Source organism: Orycteropus afer, unplaced genomic scaffold, assembly GCF_000298275.1.
Source record: "Orycteropus afer afer isolate SDZICR_OR568_19922 unplaced genomic scaffold, OryAfe1.0 scaffold00130, whole genome shotgun sequence".
In the NCBI taxonomy this organism is placed as follows: domain Eukaryota; kingdom Metazoa; phylum Chordata; class Mammalia; order Tubulidentata; family Orycteropodidae; genus Orycteropus; species Orycteropus afer.
In genome coordinates, this window is record NW_006921717.1 from 4,458,576 (window position 1) to 4,476,109 (window position 17,534).

General features: G+C 53.2%; 1 protein-coding gene across 1 annotated transcript in view; it reads left to right on the forward strand.

The window, feature by feature from the left end:
- SF1 (splicing factor 1) overlaps positions 1–11,977 on the forward strand; it is a 12,531-nt gene extending 554 nt beyond the window's left edge. The window contains exons 2-13 of the mRNA XM_007944801.2: positions 1,445–1,573; positions 4,289–4,364; positions 7,324–7,476; positions 7,650–7,739; positions 7,929–8,112; positions 8,204–8,319; positions 8,417–8,524; positions 9,536–9,716; positions 9,979–10,252; positions 10,540–10,599; positions 10,699–10,878; positions 11,640–11,977. Coding sequence (XP_007942992.1) covers positions 1,445–1,573; positions 4,289–4,364; positions 7,324–7,476; positions 7,650–7,739; positions 7,929–8,112; positions 8,204–8,319; positions 8,417–8,524; positions 9,536–9,716; positions 9,979–10,252; positions 10,540–10,599; positions 10,699–10,878; positions 11,640–11,977 — 1,889 coding nt within the window. The remainder of the gene's footprint in view (positions 1–1,444; positions 1,574–4,288; positions 4,365–7,323; positions 7,477–7,649; positions 7,740–7,928; positions 8,113–8,203; positions 8,320–8,416; positions 8,525–9,535; positions 9,717–9,978; positions 10,253–10,539; positions 10,600–10,698; positions 10,879–11,639) is intronic.
- The last annotated feature ends 5,557 nt before the right edge of the window (positions 11,978–17,534 follow it).

Below are 17,534 nucleotides of genomic sequence, written 5' to 3' on the forward strand. Positions count from 1 at the left end.
CGCCGCCGAGCGCGCGCGGCCTGGTTCACGGGTACTCGAGCGCGCACGCGCGCTGGGGGAGGGGAAGAGCGGGAGGTCTGCTGTGCGCAGGCGCAGTGTGTTGGCCAGGCCTTGCGGCGCCACTGCATAACCGGGAGTTTCTGGTTGCCCTCCAGCCCGTTGGTGTGGGGCAGAAGCTGAGTGGCACGGGCTGCAGGGGTGTGAAGGGACAAGTGAGTGGACGGGGATGCCTCCGATGACGTGGGCCGCCCTCTTCCTGGTTTTGGATGTCGGGTATACTACCAAGTTGTCCGAAAGGGAGATAGGTACCCAGAACTAGTTTCCTGCTTGTACCTTAACGCAGGGTTTTTGCTACAGAGTGTGAAAGAGGTGAGAGTCTCCAGGTGATAGGTGGTCTGTTCCTTAGTGGTCCCTTTTTGGGGAAAGTTCTGGTCGCCCTGCCTTGTTTATTTTCTGATGTCCCTTCCTTTATGCTACAGCGTTTTTCAGTCCCATCGCCTCCACCATACTGTTGTTTTCAAAGATTTCTTTTTCTGGGCCTGCACTCCCAGGGAACTGAAACGCTTTCTGTCTATGTTGGGAGTTGCTGCCTCTGTGTTGGGGAAGGTAGGTTTGGCTCCTGTCAAATAGCTTGTTCATCGTTGATCCTCTTACATGTCTGAGTTCAGACCTTAACTATTCACCTGGCGAGGATCACTCAGTGCTGATCTGGGCTAAACTTAGGAAGGCAAAGGTGGTCTTGTTGAAGAACTGGGTTTTTCATGTAGAATGCTCTGGTGGCGCGGAGGTTTAAAGCACTATAGACTTTTCAGCCCAAAGCTTGGCGGTTCCAACTCTCCAGCTGCCCTGCAGGAGAAAGATGTACCAACTTGGAAACCCAGTGGGGCCATTCTCCTTTGTTCTACAGGATCGCTTTGATGGCAGTGGGTTTGGTTTGGGTTTAGGGTGTGTGTTGTATTCTGGCTTTTCAGAAATTGGATTTACGGGGGGCTGGAGGTTGGCGAAGCCAGCCATCCTCCCGATATTGCTGGGCAGACTTGGCTGTGATTCTTAACCTGTTCGTGCTTGTCTCCTTGGGGCTTCTGAGGCATTCATGCCTCTGGTGTATAGCTTCTGAGCACGTCTGTGGATGATGTGAGGTTTTATGTGCTAAGACTTGTGACCTGTTCACACACACGTAGCAGAGTTTCTCTGGCGAGAACTTACAAACGTGGGATGTTGACTTTATCACCCGGGCCTGGCATCCCTGGAGGAGCCATGTGGTTGTTTTCCCATTACTGAGGTTTGACTTGCGTGCTCTGGCACTTACATGTCAGCTCTAGTCCTCAGTTTGCCGGTCTGCTGGTGGTCTGCTGGTGGTCTGTAGCACGCGGCTCCCGCGCTGCCTGTTGGTAGTTACCATGGTAGTTTGTGTCTGCATCTGATGGACTTGATCTGCCTTTAGACTTCCCAAGTAAGAAGCGGAAGAGGAGCCGCTGGAACCAGGACACGATGGAACAGAAAACAGTGATTCCAGGAATGCCTACTGTTATCCCCCCTGGACTTACTCGGGAACAAGAAAGAGCTTATATAGGTAAATACACGTTCTGCATCTAAATGCTTTTTCAGATTGCTATTGTTTATTCTGAGCAATATTTCTACTGTCCGTTGGAAATTTGAGATTTGAGTGTGTCTGTTTTGCTAAGAGTTCTGGTCAGGTGTACTTTCACAACTTCAACATAACCCATCAGTTTTTGCTCAGAGTCCCGCTTTGGCAGTTCCTTGTTTTGGTTTATTCGTAAGAGCAGTGTTCTCCCTGGGTGCCAGGAAGGTGGAGGAACCCACTTAGGAGTGAGCATAGGCCCCACCCAGCCCCCCACCCCACTCCACCCTTTTCAGCTGCTGTTCAGTTGGCTTGCCAGTTGATGAGGTGAGTGTCTTGTGCCTCAGGACATGGCCCCAGTGGAGAACTCTGCAGGTATTGTAAACCCAAGTACCTTTTCCACTGCATGGCCTTTTACCGTCATTTTATATTTCTCCCTCCCCCTAAAATGTGATTTTACTTTTTTATAGGTATTTTCTGAAAGAAAGGAAAAAAACAAAAAGCAAAGCTAAGCTTGAGCAAAAAAGTTATTTTAAGTGTGTTTACAGTGCATCCCTCTTTACCATTTCAGGGAATGTAGCCTTCTCTCCATCTCTTCTGGTTGGGTCTGTGGAGAGTTGTCTTAACAAAGGCTCTTATAGTTACTACTCTAAAGAATTCCGCTGGGAAAGGGATACGGCCTGGATATGCAACAGGGTGGTGGGTAAAACATCTGATCTGGTGGGCAGTGTGACGAAGGAGCGTGATGTCCACAGAGATCAAAGTGAACCTCAGAAATACAAGGTTTTTGATTCAGGTTTTACCGTTACATGCCCATGTAGCTGTTTTCAGAAAAGTTCTCTTGCAAAATGATTCCTACTAACTAACTAGATATCCCCTAGACCTCCTAGACCTATGAGGCTGTCTGTGGCCTTGACAAACCAGAAACTCCAAGGCTGGCATGTTCCAATTCACAAGGGTCTTAATTCTTAAAAGCGTTGGGATTGTCTTCTGTCTTTTTCACAGTGCTGCTAATACTTCTTTTTTCCACACTGGTCCTCTTCTCCCGCCCAACCCCTTCGGTTTCATGTTAGACTCCTCTAGGTCTTCACACCCCCAGTGAAGACGCCCCCTAGTGGAGCGATGTCCCAAGAACACGTGAGAAGGAGTCATCATCCGTTCCATCTCCACTTGTCCTCCTCCTTTAAGGGCTAGTTAATGCCCTCTTTCCTGAGGGCTGTTTGTAGCTGTAATCAGAGTAGATGGTAGCAAAGCAGAGGCTGGGGTCACTCTCCACTCCCTGAAAACACAGAACGGGAGCCACCATCAGCAGCAGGAATTGCCTGAGAGCTGTTAATGGGGAAGTTTTTTCCATGAGGCCATAGAAGATACTATGCCTTTTGATTTATCTTTAGTGCCAACTATTTGCTCAGATCAGATTGCGCACGCCCACAGCCCAGTCCAGGGGACTAACTAGGAAGGTGACTTTAACCGGAGTCATTTGACATAATACTCCATTGGTGCTTGTGTGGCATAAAGGACCTCGAGGAACCACGTCTTAACTCGCTCCCATGTCCCATAGAGCACACTGTCTTGTTCACAATGCCCCCAACATCCCTTCCTGATGTCAGTACAGCTTCTGCTTCTCCAGAGCTGGAGTGTGGACACGGTCTAGCTCTCTGGGATGTATTTCAAACGGAAAGGGCCTCTTGGGTCAGACGTGCATTGATACTTCCTGGGGGCCAACTCAACACTAACCCATCCTAGTAAGGCTTGCCCTTTTTAGAGATGTCTGCTCAGCTTTCAGGTTCTCTGAAGGTAAGGACAGGTGGTTATTCACTCGCTGGAGAAAAGACCGTCTGGTCCTGCAGTTCCCATTACCTCACAAAATCAACTGCGTGACATTTCCCCAGGTCACTGGCAACTTTGGGAAGCCCTCATCTCTCTCCATGTATAACCTCACATGCCAAGGCCCGAGGGCCACACACATTCTCCTTGGCCTACCCTTTGCAGCCTCTGTACTCCCACTTTGCTCCCCACATTGACAGCATTCTTAAAGAGACTCACTGTGTCTTCATGGTTACTGGTTTATTGAGGTAAATGGTTTGAATCAAAGCAGCAGGAATTGGGCGACCCTTACTAGAGGGGTCTGGTGATAAAGGAGTGTGGACAAACATCTATAAGGTATTGAAGTGGTTATTAAACGTCTTAACTTGTTTAAGAAGTATTTAACGAACATGATCTTTGTTAAACTGGTAATTTTTTCTTGTCCCTTCTAATAGGGTCTCATTTCAGGCCATGTTTAATATTTTAATGAAGAAAAAATACACTCTTGCCCTCAGGAAAGGCATTTGGTGGGAAATGGGGTATTGTTGGGAACACGTATGGTTCTGGTTCTGGGTGCCAGCCAGCTGGGGAGGAGGAGCTGAGTCACCTCCTAGTAATTGCTTTTGTGTTAGCCTTAGTGAACAGTCTTTACTGCTAACCCCTCTTCCAACAAACTGTTTGCTTCCTTAAGTGGTAACCATTTTGGAGTGAAAACCCTATAGACGTAAAGGGACTCCTGCCGCTGGGTGGTTGGGAGTTTTTGCCTCAATGTGTTCACTGATCAGTCGTCCCTTTCAAAGTCTCCGAGTTCTTCATGCTTGTTGTTGAGATTTGCGATGTTTTTTGGTAACAATGTCTTTTTTCCATCCTTTTTTTCTTTCCTAACCTGGTTTCTTCCAGTGCAACTGCAGATAGAAGACCTGACTCGTAAACTGCGCACAGGAGACCTGGGCATCCCCCCTAACCCTGAGGACAGGTTGGGAAACAGTTTTAACCAGCTGACAGTAACGCTTTTACCTTTTTCTCAATACATTTTACTGGTGGCAACATAATGTGTCAGTTCAATAAAATCTTAGTAAGATGCCCGGTTCTGTGACCGTTTGAGGGAATAGGGTTTAATTAGCACTATCGCATAGCAGTCAACAGTTAGAACATTGGAATGAAATGTAACTGTAACTAGCAGAGTAAAAAGTTACAGGAAAATGGACAACTGGTTTCCGATTGGTAAGCACATAGGTTCTAACCTGGTTCACCCATCCATAGGGACAGTGAGGTGGCCCGGTAACCTGCCTTTTCAGTACTTGCTTGGCTGAAAGCCCAGATGTAGAGTTTTCCTCACAGGTACACCATGCAGGACTAAGACCCTTTTTGAGCATCGTTGAATTTGAGCAGGCCAGAGAGTCAAGTCTGGTCAGCTCCTTGCTGCAGTCTTCCTGCTCATGGTTTAAAGATGGTTTTAAAAGCAGATGAGATTTCTAACCAACTTCCTTTACTACCAGTTAATTTTCAGCCTTGGCCATTGCCTGGGGTCGTGGCGGGGGGTGCTGGGAGCGTCAGGACATTGTTGACTGTTTGGGGAAGGCAAGCACCCACCCGTAACTGACTGCATTTTAAGGGGATGTGGTCCTCAAACAGCTGTGGTCATGTCCTGTAGTTCATGATATTTTTCATCTCTGAAAAGTTTATCTGAGGGATATGAACTTTTTTTGAAACGGGTTTGATTGGCTGGTTGAACTTTGAACAGCTAAAATTTGGTCATTTAATAAAAGGGCGCCAAAGCTCCCTGTGGAAATCTCTCCCAGTGCAGGCCAAGTGGTTGAAGACACTGCTGTTAAGAGCTGTGTTCCTGGCTTTTTGTTGCCAGTCAGTAGTTCATCACATCAGAGGCCGACCTGACGGCTCTGGAAGCCCCTCCGCCAGCAAACAGATTAACGTCCTTACTTCTCCATATTGACCCTTTAATTTTACTTACTAAATTGTAATCATTTACTTACTAGATTTTGTTTGGAGGGTCATGTATTTTATATTTTTTGATTGGACATTTGATTTTTTTTCCTTAAGAGATCTGCATTGTAGTCTATGATACCACCACGTCTGTTTAGTGCCTTTCTGGCCTTTTTCCCTTTAATACTATGTCTACAGGTTACCAGGCAGTTCTTCAGAAGGTTGAATTTTTAACAAACCTTTGCTTCCTGGAGAGGTGGGGTTAGAATTTAGTTGATCTAATACGATGCCTACTCAAGGTGAAGAAGTTGGGCCAAGGTGACCTCTAGAATATTAGTTATTGTCTTCTACATCCACAGTCTAATAGGAGATTAAATTGTTGTAAGGCCTTTAAATGACCAATCCGGTACTGGGACAACTGGTTTTGGTGAATAGCCAGAAACGCTTAATCGTAGATTAGCGACATCACGCATGCTAGCTGTAACCAGGGCAGAGACTCCTCTCATGCTCAGTTTGAAAGAGGCCCTAATGCCTGTTTGGTTTTGCTTTGAGCCCAGGTTGGAGGGAAATGCATGAGTGTCTTACTTTAATAAAATAAGATAATTTCTTAAGGTGTATTCTCAAAATTAAGCCACTTATAATGTTATTTTGATGTTGCTTAACTTGAACAGTTAAAAATGTTTTAAAATTTCTTATAGATTTAAATGTATAAGATGATAGTCTAATGAGATGGGGTATGTTTGCTTTTGTTCACGATGACTGGATTGTGCTAACAGTGTATACAAATGCTAGAAGCGGAGGTATCATTTAGTCGTCATTAGCCATGAACAAACCTGACCTTTTATTCCATCGTGTGTGTAGCGTGGTGTGACATGGTTCCCTTTAGGCTGAAGACAGTGGGAGCAGCCGAGTTCAGTCCTTGCTCTCCAACTAGACAAGGTTCCTTCAACTAAACCAAGGGTGTAGGAGTCTTGACAACTTTCAGGATGTTTTTAAAATAACCTGATCCACATGGTCTCTTCCCTTCTTGCAGCTGCTACTAAATTTTCATTCAGAATATCAAGCTATGATCCTTTTTGTAATCTGAACTCAGAATTCTAGGAGTGTAACTTCTCTTTTTTTTTTATTACCGCAAAATCCAGCTGTGGTAACTGACCATTTTATCATTGCTATTTTTTACTTGTAGCGACAGCATTTCACTCCTTTAAAAAATGAGAGAGAGAATCTGCTTTCTGGACTTGTAAAGTAGGTGGACAAACAGTAGGCTTTCCCCTTGCTGTTTGCAGGTTCAGACCCTAGACAAGTATTTGACCAAATCTGCATTTGCAGCCTCTCTTAGAAGCTGCTTTAGCATTTTAACGTTTTTCTTCACCCAGACTCCCCAACCTCGAACAGCCAGAAAACAGGTTGACTCCTGGGCCTTGGACACAGCCAGCCAGGCCATTGAAGGAAAAGCAGAGCCGAAGCCTTGCACCATCTCTCTCCAGTGTGGGGGCCAAGTAGCTGCAGTAGCCTTGAGTCCCAGTTGCATTGGGTCAAAGAGCTCATACTGCTCATGTGTCGAGGATAGACACTCTTCCTGATAGGGCGTGAGCTCTCCAAGAGTTAACACTTGACCTTGAGTTGGGGTTTCCGTGGCTCATAAAGTTATAATAATTTCACCCCCCCCCCCCCAAAAAAAATGAAAGAAAATCAGTATTTGGCAAGAAGACCCAAGAGGATGATACTGTCCTTGCCATTTATAATATAAAGATTTTCCCCCAAAGGACAGACTTTTTTCCTCATCACTGTTAGAAGCCACACCCACTCCCCCGCAGTCCCCTTACGCTAAGCCAGCCTCCATCTCTCCATCCCACACGATCTGGAATAGCACACGTTACGGTCGGTTGTGTTAGGGTCTGAGACAGAGGGCTGGGGAAGACGTACTGTAGCCCGTGCGGGGATGAGAGCAAAGTGGGGGCCAGGCAGTAACGGTGGTCTGTCTCCCACAGGTCCCCTTCCCCTGAGCCCATCTACAATAGTGAGGGGAAGCGGCTTAACACTCGTGAGTTCCGCACACGCAAAAAGCTGGAAGAGGAGCGGCATAACCTCATCACGGAGATGGTTGCACTCAACCCTGATTTCAAGCCACCTGCAGATTACAAGTAAGCAGAGTGATGAGGACATGTCGGTTGTATGAGGCTGGTGCCACCTTCATCTTTTACCCAAATCACCCATGATCACATGTAGTACTGAGAGGTAGTTCTAGAAGAGCTGTTGGTGGTTCTTGTCATCTCTGGGACATTTGCAAAGGAGTTGACGGTCTTTTCTTTTTCAGACCTCCAGCAACACGTGTGAGTGATAAAGTAATGATCCCACAAGATGAGTACCCAGAAATCAACTTTGTGGGGCTGCTAATTGGTCCCAGGTGAGTAGCTTCTGTCCTATGGGATGTGTGTGTGTTGGGCCTAGCTGGAGGTCGTTGGCTGACTTGGAAAAGGCCAGTTTTGTGTATTTGGGGTGTCCTACCAGTGCCAGTCAGCCCGCCTGCCTGCTATGGAGTACACTTGGGTGTCACGTGAGCTGACTGAGTGCATTTGGTTTCTGCATCTGACAGAGGGAACACCCTGAAGAACATAGAGAAGGAGTGTAATGCCAAGATTATGATCCGAGGCAAAGGGTCTGTGAAGGAAGGGAAGGTTGGGCGCAAAGATGGCCAGATGTTGCCGGGGGAAGATGAGCCGCTACATGCCCTGGTTACTGCCAACACCATGGAGAACGTCAAAAAGGCAGTAGAGCAGGTGAGTGAGCTCAGGAGGGAAGGGCGCTTTCTCCCAGAATCCAGGTGGGGTCCCAGCGTGTTCATAAGTAGATCCTTTGCATCTTCCCTAGATAAGAAACATCCTGAAGCAGGGTATCGAGACCCCTGAGGACCAGAACGATCTACGGAAGATGCAGCTTCGGGAGTTGGCACGGTTGAACGGGACCCTCCGAGAAGATGATAACAGGTGTGTAGTTGGTTCCGGGGGAGTGCAGGGAAACCCGAGGAACCTGTGGGAGCAGAAAGGGTAGCCCTTGTTGATTTTTCTCTTTTCCCGTCAACAGGATCTTAAGGCCCTGGCAGAGCTCAGAGACCCGGAGCATTACCAACACCACAGTGTGTACCAAGTGTGGGGGGGCTGGCCACATCGCCTCCGACTGCAAATTCCAGAGGTGAGCAGCTGGCAGTCTCCTGGGGGCTTATGACAGGACAGCTGTTCAACACATTGCTGGTTGTGAATCCTGTGGACCCAAGGAAGTGTCCTTTCCGTGACTGCGGTCTGTAAGGGTACAATTTAAAGGCCAGGATTAGGAACAGCCTTGTGTAGAAATCCCCCTTTTGCTCCTCATCTGAACCCAGGAGCATTGGAAGCTGCCATTCTGAGTATAAATGTTTTTTTGGTGCTTGACATTGGTCTAGAAAGACTCAGCGGTGAGTATCGTTACCAGCGTTTTTCTGGTGTGGATGCCAAGGGCACAAGGCCTTGTTCAGGGAGCACCGGTAGTCTCTGACCTCGCTTAGGTTTGCTCTTCTCAGACAGAACGGGGAGGAGGACATGTGCTTGCCTGATTGGCGTGGCTGGCTGTGGTCGGGGCCTCCCTCCTTTGTTCTGACTGCAGGGTCTCTCCTGGGGCAGAGATGCTTGTAACAGTCCAGGTGCGGACCTAGGCACTCAACTGGAGAGCCTTCCTGACTTGCCCCCTAAGGGCTCAGGGAAGGACGAATGATGGTCTGAAGACCAGGTTCTGTTGGACACTGCACGCAGCTGTCCCCGTTCTCTGTGATTCCACTTCCCGTGGTCTCAGTTACCTGCCATCAGCCATAGTCCAAAAGTGTTTCAATTGTGGGCCCTTCTGAGGAGCTTGATGAAGCTTCACGCTGTTCCTGCTCCATCCTGGAGCCGGCTTCCTCCCCTGGGCGTGAGCGTGGAAAACAGTTGGGTGAGCAGCTGTGTTGCTCCCTGTAGGTGTCAGTAGGTTAACGTTGCCCACCCAGGACACCCTGGGTACCTGTCCTGTGTGTGTATAGGATACGTAGCATAGCGCACCTGCAGTTTTAGACGTCTGCTAGGGGCTTTGGGCAGTGAGCCCCTGTGAATACGGGAAGATAATTGTACAGTCTCTTGAGGTGGAAGTTTCGTCCTTCTTGAGTTGTTTGTTTTTTCTCCTCCACTCCACCTTCAGGCCTGGCGACCCCCAGTCTGCTCAGGATAAAGCGCGGATGGATAAAGAGTATCTGTCCCTCATGGCTGAGCTGGGGGAGGCGCCCGTGCCAGCATCTGTGGGCTCCTCCTCTGGGCCTGCTGCCACACCCCTGGCCAGTGCACCTCGGCCTGCTGCTCCCGCCAACAACCCACCTCCACCGGTGAGCCTCGGGGAGCCGCTTCTCTTGGTCTCGTTTCCCATGCTCATCCTCAGAGACTGGGTGCGATGGCCAAGTGTTTTCGGTGGAGCGATAATGGTCTTGGCAGGCAACATTGTTCTTCCGGGATGTCAAACCAATTTGGGGGACCTTTCACTTTGGGGAGACCCTGTCTTTGTGTTCTGGTCCCTTGGCATTGCCGAGAGAACAGTGTTGCCGCCAGGGGGGGCAGGCAGGAGCATTGGCGGGAAATGCCTTCACCTAGTCTCTCATGTCCACCACTCAGAGTCGCCCGCCCTGGATGAATTCTGGCCCCTCCGAGAGTCGGCCCTACCATGGCATGCACGGAGGTGGCCCCGGTGGCCCGGGAGGTGGCCCACACAGCTTCCCGCATCCGTTACCAAGCCTGACGGGTGGGCATGGTGGACATCCCATGCAGCACAACCCTAATGGACCCCCACCCCCTTGGATGCAGCCGCCGCCACCGCCGATGAACCAAGGCCCCCACCCACCTGGGCACCATGGCCCACCTCCAATGGGTAAGTAAGTGTCAGACCAGAGACCTTGGGGCTCTGGGATACGTAGGGCTCGCTGTGGGTTGCTGGATGCAGCTCTGACAGTGGCTGGGTCGTGCACTGGGGCCCTGTGACTGGCTGAGGCCCCGGGTCCAGAAGGAGCAGGCCTCCGCTCTGGTTCAAGGTCTGGTCTCTGAGTGGGCAGGCCAGGCCCACCCCTTCCAGCAAGGTTATCAGCTAAGATGGTGGTGGGGTGTGTCCCTGGCCACTTGTCATGTCCTGCTAAGTCCCTGCTCTCTCCTTCCATCAAGATCAGTACCTGGGAAGTACGCCTGTGGGCTCTGGGGTCTATCGCCTGCATCAAGGAAAAGGTAATTGGGCTGTTCCCTTTGGGCCCTTCTGGGTCCTTGCCTTAGCCTGGGAGTTGGGGGCGGGCTCCGGACAGGCCTCACTCTGGCCCTGCTTTGCAGGTATGATGCCGCCGCCGCCTATGGGCATGATGCCGCCGCCGCCGCCGCCTCCCAGTGGGCAGCCCCCACCCCCTCCCTCTGGTCCTCTTCCCCCATGGCAGCAGCAGCAGCAGCAGCCCCCGCCGCCCCCGCCGCCCAGCAGCAGTATGGCTTCCAGCACCCCCTTGCCATGGCAGCAAAGTGAGTGCAATATGTCGGGCTGGTGGGGGTGGGTGGGCTGGGAATGGGGGTGGGGCTGAGAGGCACATGCGAACCTCAGCTCGCACACGCACATACACACATACACACACACACACACACACACCTGGGAGTGAGGCTCTGGTCTCTGCTGGGGCCCGGGGGTGCGTCAGAAAGGGGCCTTCTGGCCCAAAGGGGTCTTGGTGAGGAGTGCTGGTGTTCGGTTTGGTTGTGTCTGGGGGAAGGTTTGTGGGGTACCTGGAGGGGGGGAAGCCTGCCATCGGAGATAGGGTGCTGGAAGTCTAGGCTCTTGCCGGGCCTGGTGCGCTTAGCCAGGTGGGGTGGTGTACGCATGCTCAAGGAGAGGGCTGTGACTGGGCCTGAGAGACTGCTGGGCGGGCCGGGAGTGGGGAGAGAGCAGCTGTGGCCTTGAGGTTGAATGTGCCGTTCGGTGGTGGCAGCGGCGGCTGGGCGGAGGGATGTCAGAGCCGGTTCCTGTGTCTGGTGCTTCCCCTTCAGCCCTTCCCGGGGCACTGGTGACAGAGGGCTTACCCTGTTAAGCCCAGAGACCTCGAGGCTGACCCCAGGGTAGTCCTGCCCCCCCCCCCACTCCCATCACCAGGATACCCCTGCCCGCCTGCCCCCCACCACCGTACCGCATGCCAAGCAAGGAGCAGGCGCCCTCGCCCCCATCCCAAGGCGGCAGCTGCAGAGAGCCGCGGTGTGCTCCGCGCGTGTGACCTTGGGCTTCTTTACCACCCCAGATACGACGGCTACCACCACGAGCGCTGGCACAGGGTCCATCCCGCCATGGCAACAGCAGCAGGCGGCTGCCGCAGCTTCTCCAGGAGCCCCTCAGATGCAAGGCAACCCCACTATGGTGCCCCTGCCCCCCGGGGTCCAGCCGCCTCTGCCGCCCGGTGCCCCTCCCCCTCCGCCGCCTCCGCCACCTGGTTCCGCCGGCATGATGTATGCCCCACCCCCCCCTCCTCCGCCTCCCATGGACCCTTCTAACTTTGTCACCATGATGGGCATGGGGGTGGCGGGCATGCCGCCCTTCGGGATGCCTCCAGCGCCCCCACCGCCTCCACCACAGAACTAGACTTGTTTTTTAAGGAAATATATATTATAGAGAGAGGATTGGTCTCGTTTACACACACGCCGAACCTCACCATATGGAGCCAGACATTGGGACGCACGCATGTGATTGTGTGTGCACGCATGTGTGTGTGTGCACGCACCGGGCTGGGCCAAGCGTCGAGGACTCGCTTGGGAACGGGCAGGTGGTGGTGGGGCGCCAGCTTGGGCTCTCCTGGCGCCCCGTAGCATCGAGTGTCTTCTTTGTCTTCTTTCTCTCCTCACCCAACTCCCTTTGCCTCTCCCCAAACCGGGCCGCCAGGATCCCTCCCCGCGGCGGCGATGGCCCGAGCCATGAGAGTGAGGACTTTCCGCGCCCATTGGTGACCCTTCCAGGCAGACAGCCTCAGCAGCGCCCCTGGTGGACAGGATGGTTCGGCAAAGCAGCCTGAGTTATTTTTGTGGACGGAATCGGAACACGCTGGCTCCATATCGTGAAATTTGTATTAATTTTTTCTTTTTCCTTGTTACTTCCTTATCTCTTCCTTCCTTCAGACTCCGTCCAAGGAGATGCTCTCCCCAGCCTCCTGCTGCAGTTCGATTCCTTTCTTTCCATCCTTGGTTTTGCCCTTTCAAAGGAGAAGGGAGCAAGTGGTTTCAGGCACAGACTGGGCTGGTAGTGTCCACCCAGCGTTGATGGGTTCCCTTGGGTCTAAGTTCTCAGGGGCCAGTGCCACCCCAGAGATGCTTTGATACATTAGGGGTTTCATCTCTGTCCCCTTCGGGAGGTTCTTGTAAAGTGCAGTGGGGGGGGGGGTCTTCTCCAAGGTTTCAGGGTCCACGTCTGTCCCTGCCAGCAGTAGGTACAGCCACCGCCTCAGGCTTGCCTGCCAGCCCAGCCGTCTCTCCTGTCCCCTGACACCTAAGCTGCCTCAGACCCTGTTTGTTCCTGTCCTTCCTGGAGGGTTTCCTTTACAGTTTATTTTTATCCTAAACATCTGAATGTTTTGCAGTGTCTTAAGGGTTTGAGCCCCTTGTTCTTCGTTCCGCTTCCTTTTCCTTCCCTCTTGGAGTGATTATGTTGATGACAATGTGTAACGCGCGTTCTCTTCACTGGTTTACCTGCAGAATTTTCTCTGGGCTTTTTTTCGGTGTATGATTCAACACTGCGTTGAAGGGGGAGATTCCATTGAATAAAAGAGCAGTGTGGTTTTCTGGGTCTGTTTCTTTCTTCCTCTGTTCTTGAACCCCTTCCATCGCCAGCATCAACCCCCCCTGCCTTTGCTTGTATTCAGTCCCTGGTGCTGTCTTCTCCACAGGTGGGGGGTGAGGGGGAGACAGACTGTGGGACTGTGACTAAGGAAGCCTGCCACCTACCTCCCTGTTGCTTTTGGTGGCGGAAGCCGAGTATGTGGGTGGCTTCACTGTACAGCCCCCCACACCTTGTTTATTACTAGCTAATACCTCTGAGGACCAAGCTAACCCGGCCCTGGTCATTCCTGGTCTCCATCCTTTTGGAAGTCCACTACCCCTGGGGCCCAGACCACCCCCCTTTTGATGAGCTCCGGCGGTGGCAGCTGCCACCGTCCTGCAGCCCTAGGCCTGCGGAGCCCTGGCACTAAAGGTCAGGCCAGCTGATCCTGCCTGTCGGCACAGAGTGACTAAAATTAAAACCGCCAAGTGGCTCTTTCTCTGCCGATGACCGGCGCCTGCCAGCACAGCGGCTTGGGGGAGTGGCGGGGGCAGGCCGCAGCGCCCACCTGTGCTTCGTAAGCACTTCTCTGCAAAGGGCCCGGGCTGGGTGGCTGGGCAGTAGACGGTGCCCATGGTGGCGCCCCGTACAGGGCATGTTCTGTCTCTGATGTGAGGTGCTCCCTGGGTTCCTGCCCCCTGCCTCTCCCATCTGTCTTGTCTCCCTTTGGGGGCCTGGGGAGGGGGGGTCGGGGACAGGCAGGCTCCTTACCGACCAATGGGGACAGTGAGTCTGGCCCAGGCTGCTGTCCAGCCTGGAGTGGGGGCTGACCGTTACTGTTCCTGGAGTGGGGCCCGCCAGGATGCTTGCGCGGCCTTGCTGTGGGCCGACGCTAAGGAACCTTAGAAACAAGTCCAGTCGGCGCCGAACCCTAAACTCGGTCATCTTCCCTTTGTGCTTACCTGAGGCGGGGTGGGGGTGGGGACAGGCTGGCTCCTTCTCCTCTGTGACCTTGGCGTCACCTCGCTGCATCCCCCCCCAAGCCAGGATTCCCTGGTGGGCTCATTGGGTGGTTAATTAGCTCTTTGAAGCCCTGGAAGAGGCAAAGTGGCACTGTGTGGGTTTTAGAAATAAAATCAATACACGACTTACCCACGCCCAGCTATCTCCTCAGTCTCTCCCCTGGGGCCAGCTCCATTCCTGAGCTCGCCCCCCCTGCTCCCTGCCGGCAGCTTTTGTTAGAGTTTCAGAGAGTAACAAAGTGGCTGACGGAGGAAGGCTTCAGTCTCCTCAATCCTGGGCCTTTCTTCAGGCTTCTCAAGGCCCCAAAATGGAAGTGAGACGGCAGGAAGGCGGGGCCCTCAGAACTGCACCAGGCACCTGCCTTTGTGGCGGAGTCAGAGATGAGGAAACAGCTTCCCCCCCTGCCGGGAGACGTGAGAGGCCAGGGGCAGGAGGAAGCCAGCCACCCCCCACCAGTTTGTGCTGCTCCAGCAGTGCCTCCCGCCCCCACCCGCCAAGCTCAGTGACAGGAATGTGTTCTGGAAAGGTCAGTGCTGGGCTCTGTTACCGAGACCAGCCAGGCGCTCTGCCGGAGACACCCGAGAGCGGTCCGGGGAAGGAGGCCCGTGGCCCAGTCAGTCCGGGGTTGGGTGGGAGTGCTTTCTGGGTTCATCAGTCTGCACACACACTGCTGGGGGGTGGTGACTGGAAAGAGGGAAGGGGGAGCCTCCCCAGGTCTGACTGCTGGGCTGTGGCATGGACGATAGCCGAGAGGCCTGGGGGCGCTTGGCTGGGAGCTGAGCGCAAAGCAAAGGCCCGACCCACGAGAGAAGGTAGTGGACAGAGAAGCTGAAGAAGCCGTCAGGGCCGTCGCCAGAACGAGCTGCCGCCCTGGTGACGCCGCTGCTTAAGTGGGTCCCATGGGCCAGTCTCTGAACCCTACTCCCAGCAACCCCCAATGGGGGAAGTACAGGCCAAGGGCAGTTGAGGGACACCACTGAAACTCGGATGCTGGGTCCAGCCCAGAGATGAGGGGCTTCCATGTTTGTAATCACAGACTACAGCCCCGGGGAAGGGGCTCAGCAGGCAAGCCTCCAGGTGGAAGGGACTGGAGGCCGCCAAGCCTTCACTTTCGAAATGGAAAGGATGAAGTAGCTTTTTTAAAAAATAAAAGCTTTTTCCCACTCTATTTGTGTGTGTGTGTGTGTTTCTTTGGGGTTTTCTCCCTGATCTATACTTTTAAGTGCAACCCCGAGGTGGTGATATTTGGGCCAGGGGCGGTGGTGGTGGTATTTGCCGTCGAGTCGGCCCCGACTCATAGCGACCCCTCCTTGGGTTTCCGAGGCAGTATCACTATGAAAGTAGGATTGCCCAACCTTCCTTCCGAGGAGTGGCTGGTGGGTTTGAACCGCCAGCCTTCTGGTGAGCAGTCAAATGCCTCAGGCACTATGCTACCAGAGCTCCCTTGGGCCAGGGGTAGAGCAAAGCAAACCAAATCCGCTGCTGTGGAGTCATTTCCAACAGGAGAACTGCCCCCTAGGCTTTCCAAGGCTGTAAATCTGCCGAGGCAGACTACCCCCTCTTCTTCCCGCAGAGTGGCTGGTGAGATCGAACCGCCAGCTTAGCGGTTCGCATCCAAGCACTTAACCACTGTGCACCCAGGGCTCCTTAGGGGTCCAGCAGGGCCTCAGGATCCAGTCCCTAACAGCATTTGCCGTTTGGCCCCCACAACAAACTGGTGATTCCAGAACTGGGTCCTCTGCGGCTCAAGAAGGGCCTCAGAAACAGCTTGGCTTTCCCTGAACCCTGGGGCTTCCTGCAGCTGGCCAGGCCTCTCTCTGACTTGCCCTCCTGGCCCTCAGATCAGAACAAGAAGTCCTTCCCCTCACCCGGCCCCCTGCCTGCCCGGGAGGCCCTGCCTGGTTTGAAATAGCACAAAGTGCTGGGCTGAAGAACAAAGCAGAATCCAGCCTGCCCCACAGGGTGAGGCGGCAGCAGCTAGTTGAGAGATGGATACTCACAGGAAGCCCTTGGGGGGGTGGGCAGAAGCAGTTTGTGAAGGGTGGGTAGTTTGAACCTACCCAGTGGTGCAGTGGAAGAGAGGCCTGGCAATCTTCTGTAATGATTCCAGCCAAGAAAACTGGGGTCACCATGAGTTGGAATCTCCTATGGAAAAGGGTTTTGGTTTTGATTTCAGAGTATGAATTTCATGGAGGAACCCAAGGCTCAGAAAAGTAAAACAACTAGCCTAAGGCCACACAGCAAGTCAGCACTGAGGCCAGGAAAGGCCAGACGCTCACAGGTGAATGTATAAAGGCCCTGGTGTGCAGGCCAGGCTCTCGTTTCACAGGTGGGGTGACAGCTGAGGATGCTGGCCCTCTGTCCTGTTCCCCTGGCCAGGGTGTACGTAGCCCCTGGGTGAGAGGAGTCAGTGAGAGAAGCCCTCGTCTCGTTCACCTGCAGCCGGACCACCAGAAACCAACCTGTCGCCACTGAATTGGATCTGACTGCTGGCGGCCCCATTTGTTAGAACTGCCCCATAGGGTTTTCTTAACTAATCTCAACAGATTACCAGGACTTCTCTTCCATGGCACTCTGGATGGGTTAGAACTGTCAACCTTTAGTGCAAACGGTATTCGCCACCCAGGGACCTAGCTGGACTGCAGGGAGACCCAATATGATTAACAATAATATGAATGTGCGGCTGTGGGGTGCTTCAGTCTCCCACACCTGTGAGCCCAATAGGACTACAGTTCCCAGCAGCCCCTGCTCTGGGAGGGGGGCACTGGCCAAAGCAAGGCCTGTAATCTGACCCTCTCCAAAGGTCACTTCAGAGCTTCTTGAGGGACAGCAACAGGGGGATCTCAGAGTGGCTTGGCTTGGTGGGGGTGGGGTGGGGAGAGTGGCCCTGTCCCAGGCAACCTCCCCTATACCACTCCCTAGGACCCACAGGCTCTTGGTCCCCCCGGTTTCAGACACCTAGTGTCATCTCTGACGGCACAGTGACCCACAGCCCCTCTAGCCACACAGCAGCTTCCCCACTCCACAACACGCAGACAACACGCAGCTGACGAAAGTCTACCCTGTGCCAAGCAGGGGCCCCTCTGTGTGGGCCCCTGAGAAACAACCAGAGCTCTGCAGCCCGAGGTTAGCTGGGCCCGGGCTGCGAAATCGACTCTGATGACTGCCTTCCACCTGCTCGCCTTGATGGCTACCTCGGCCCCTCCAAGGAGCCTGGCTGGGAAGCGACAATCCAGCCTTGCCTGCCGCTATAACTCAGGAAAAGGGCCCAGAGAAGGGCAACCCCTCTCCAAAGTCACACAGCAAGAAGGGGCTCCGGGAAAGCCTCAGGCCTCCCAGGCCAGTCCTCTGCCCGCTGGAACTTGTC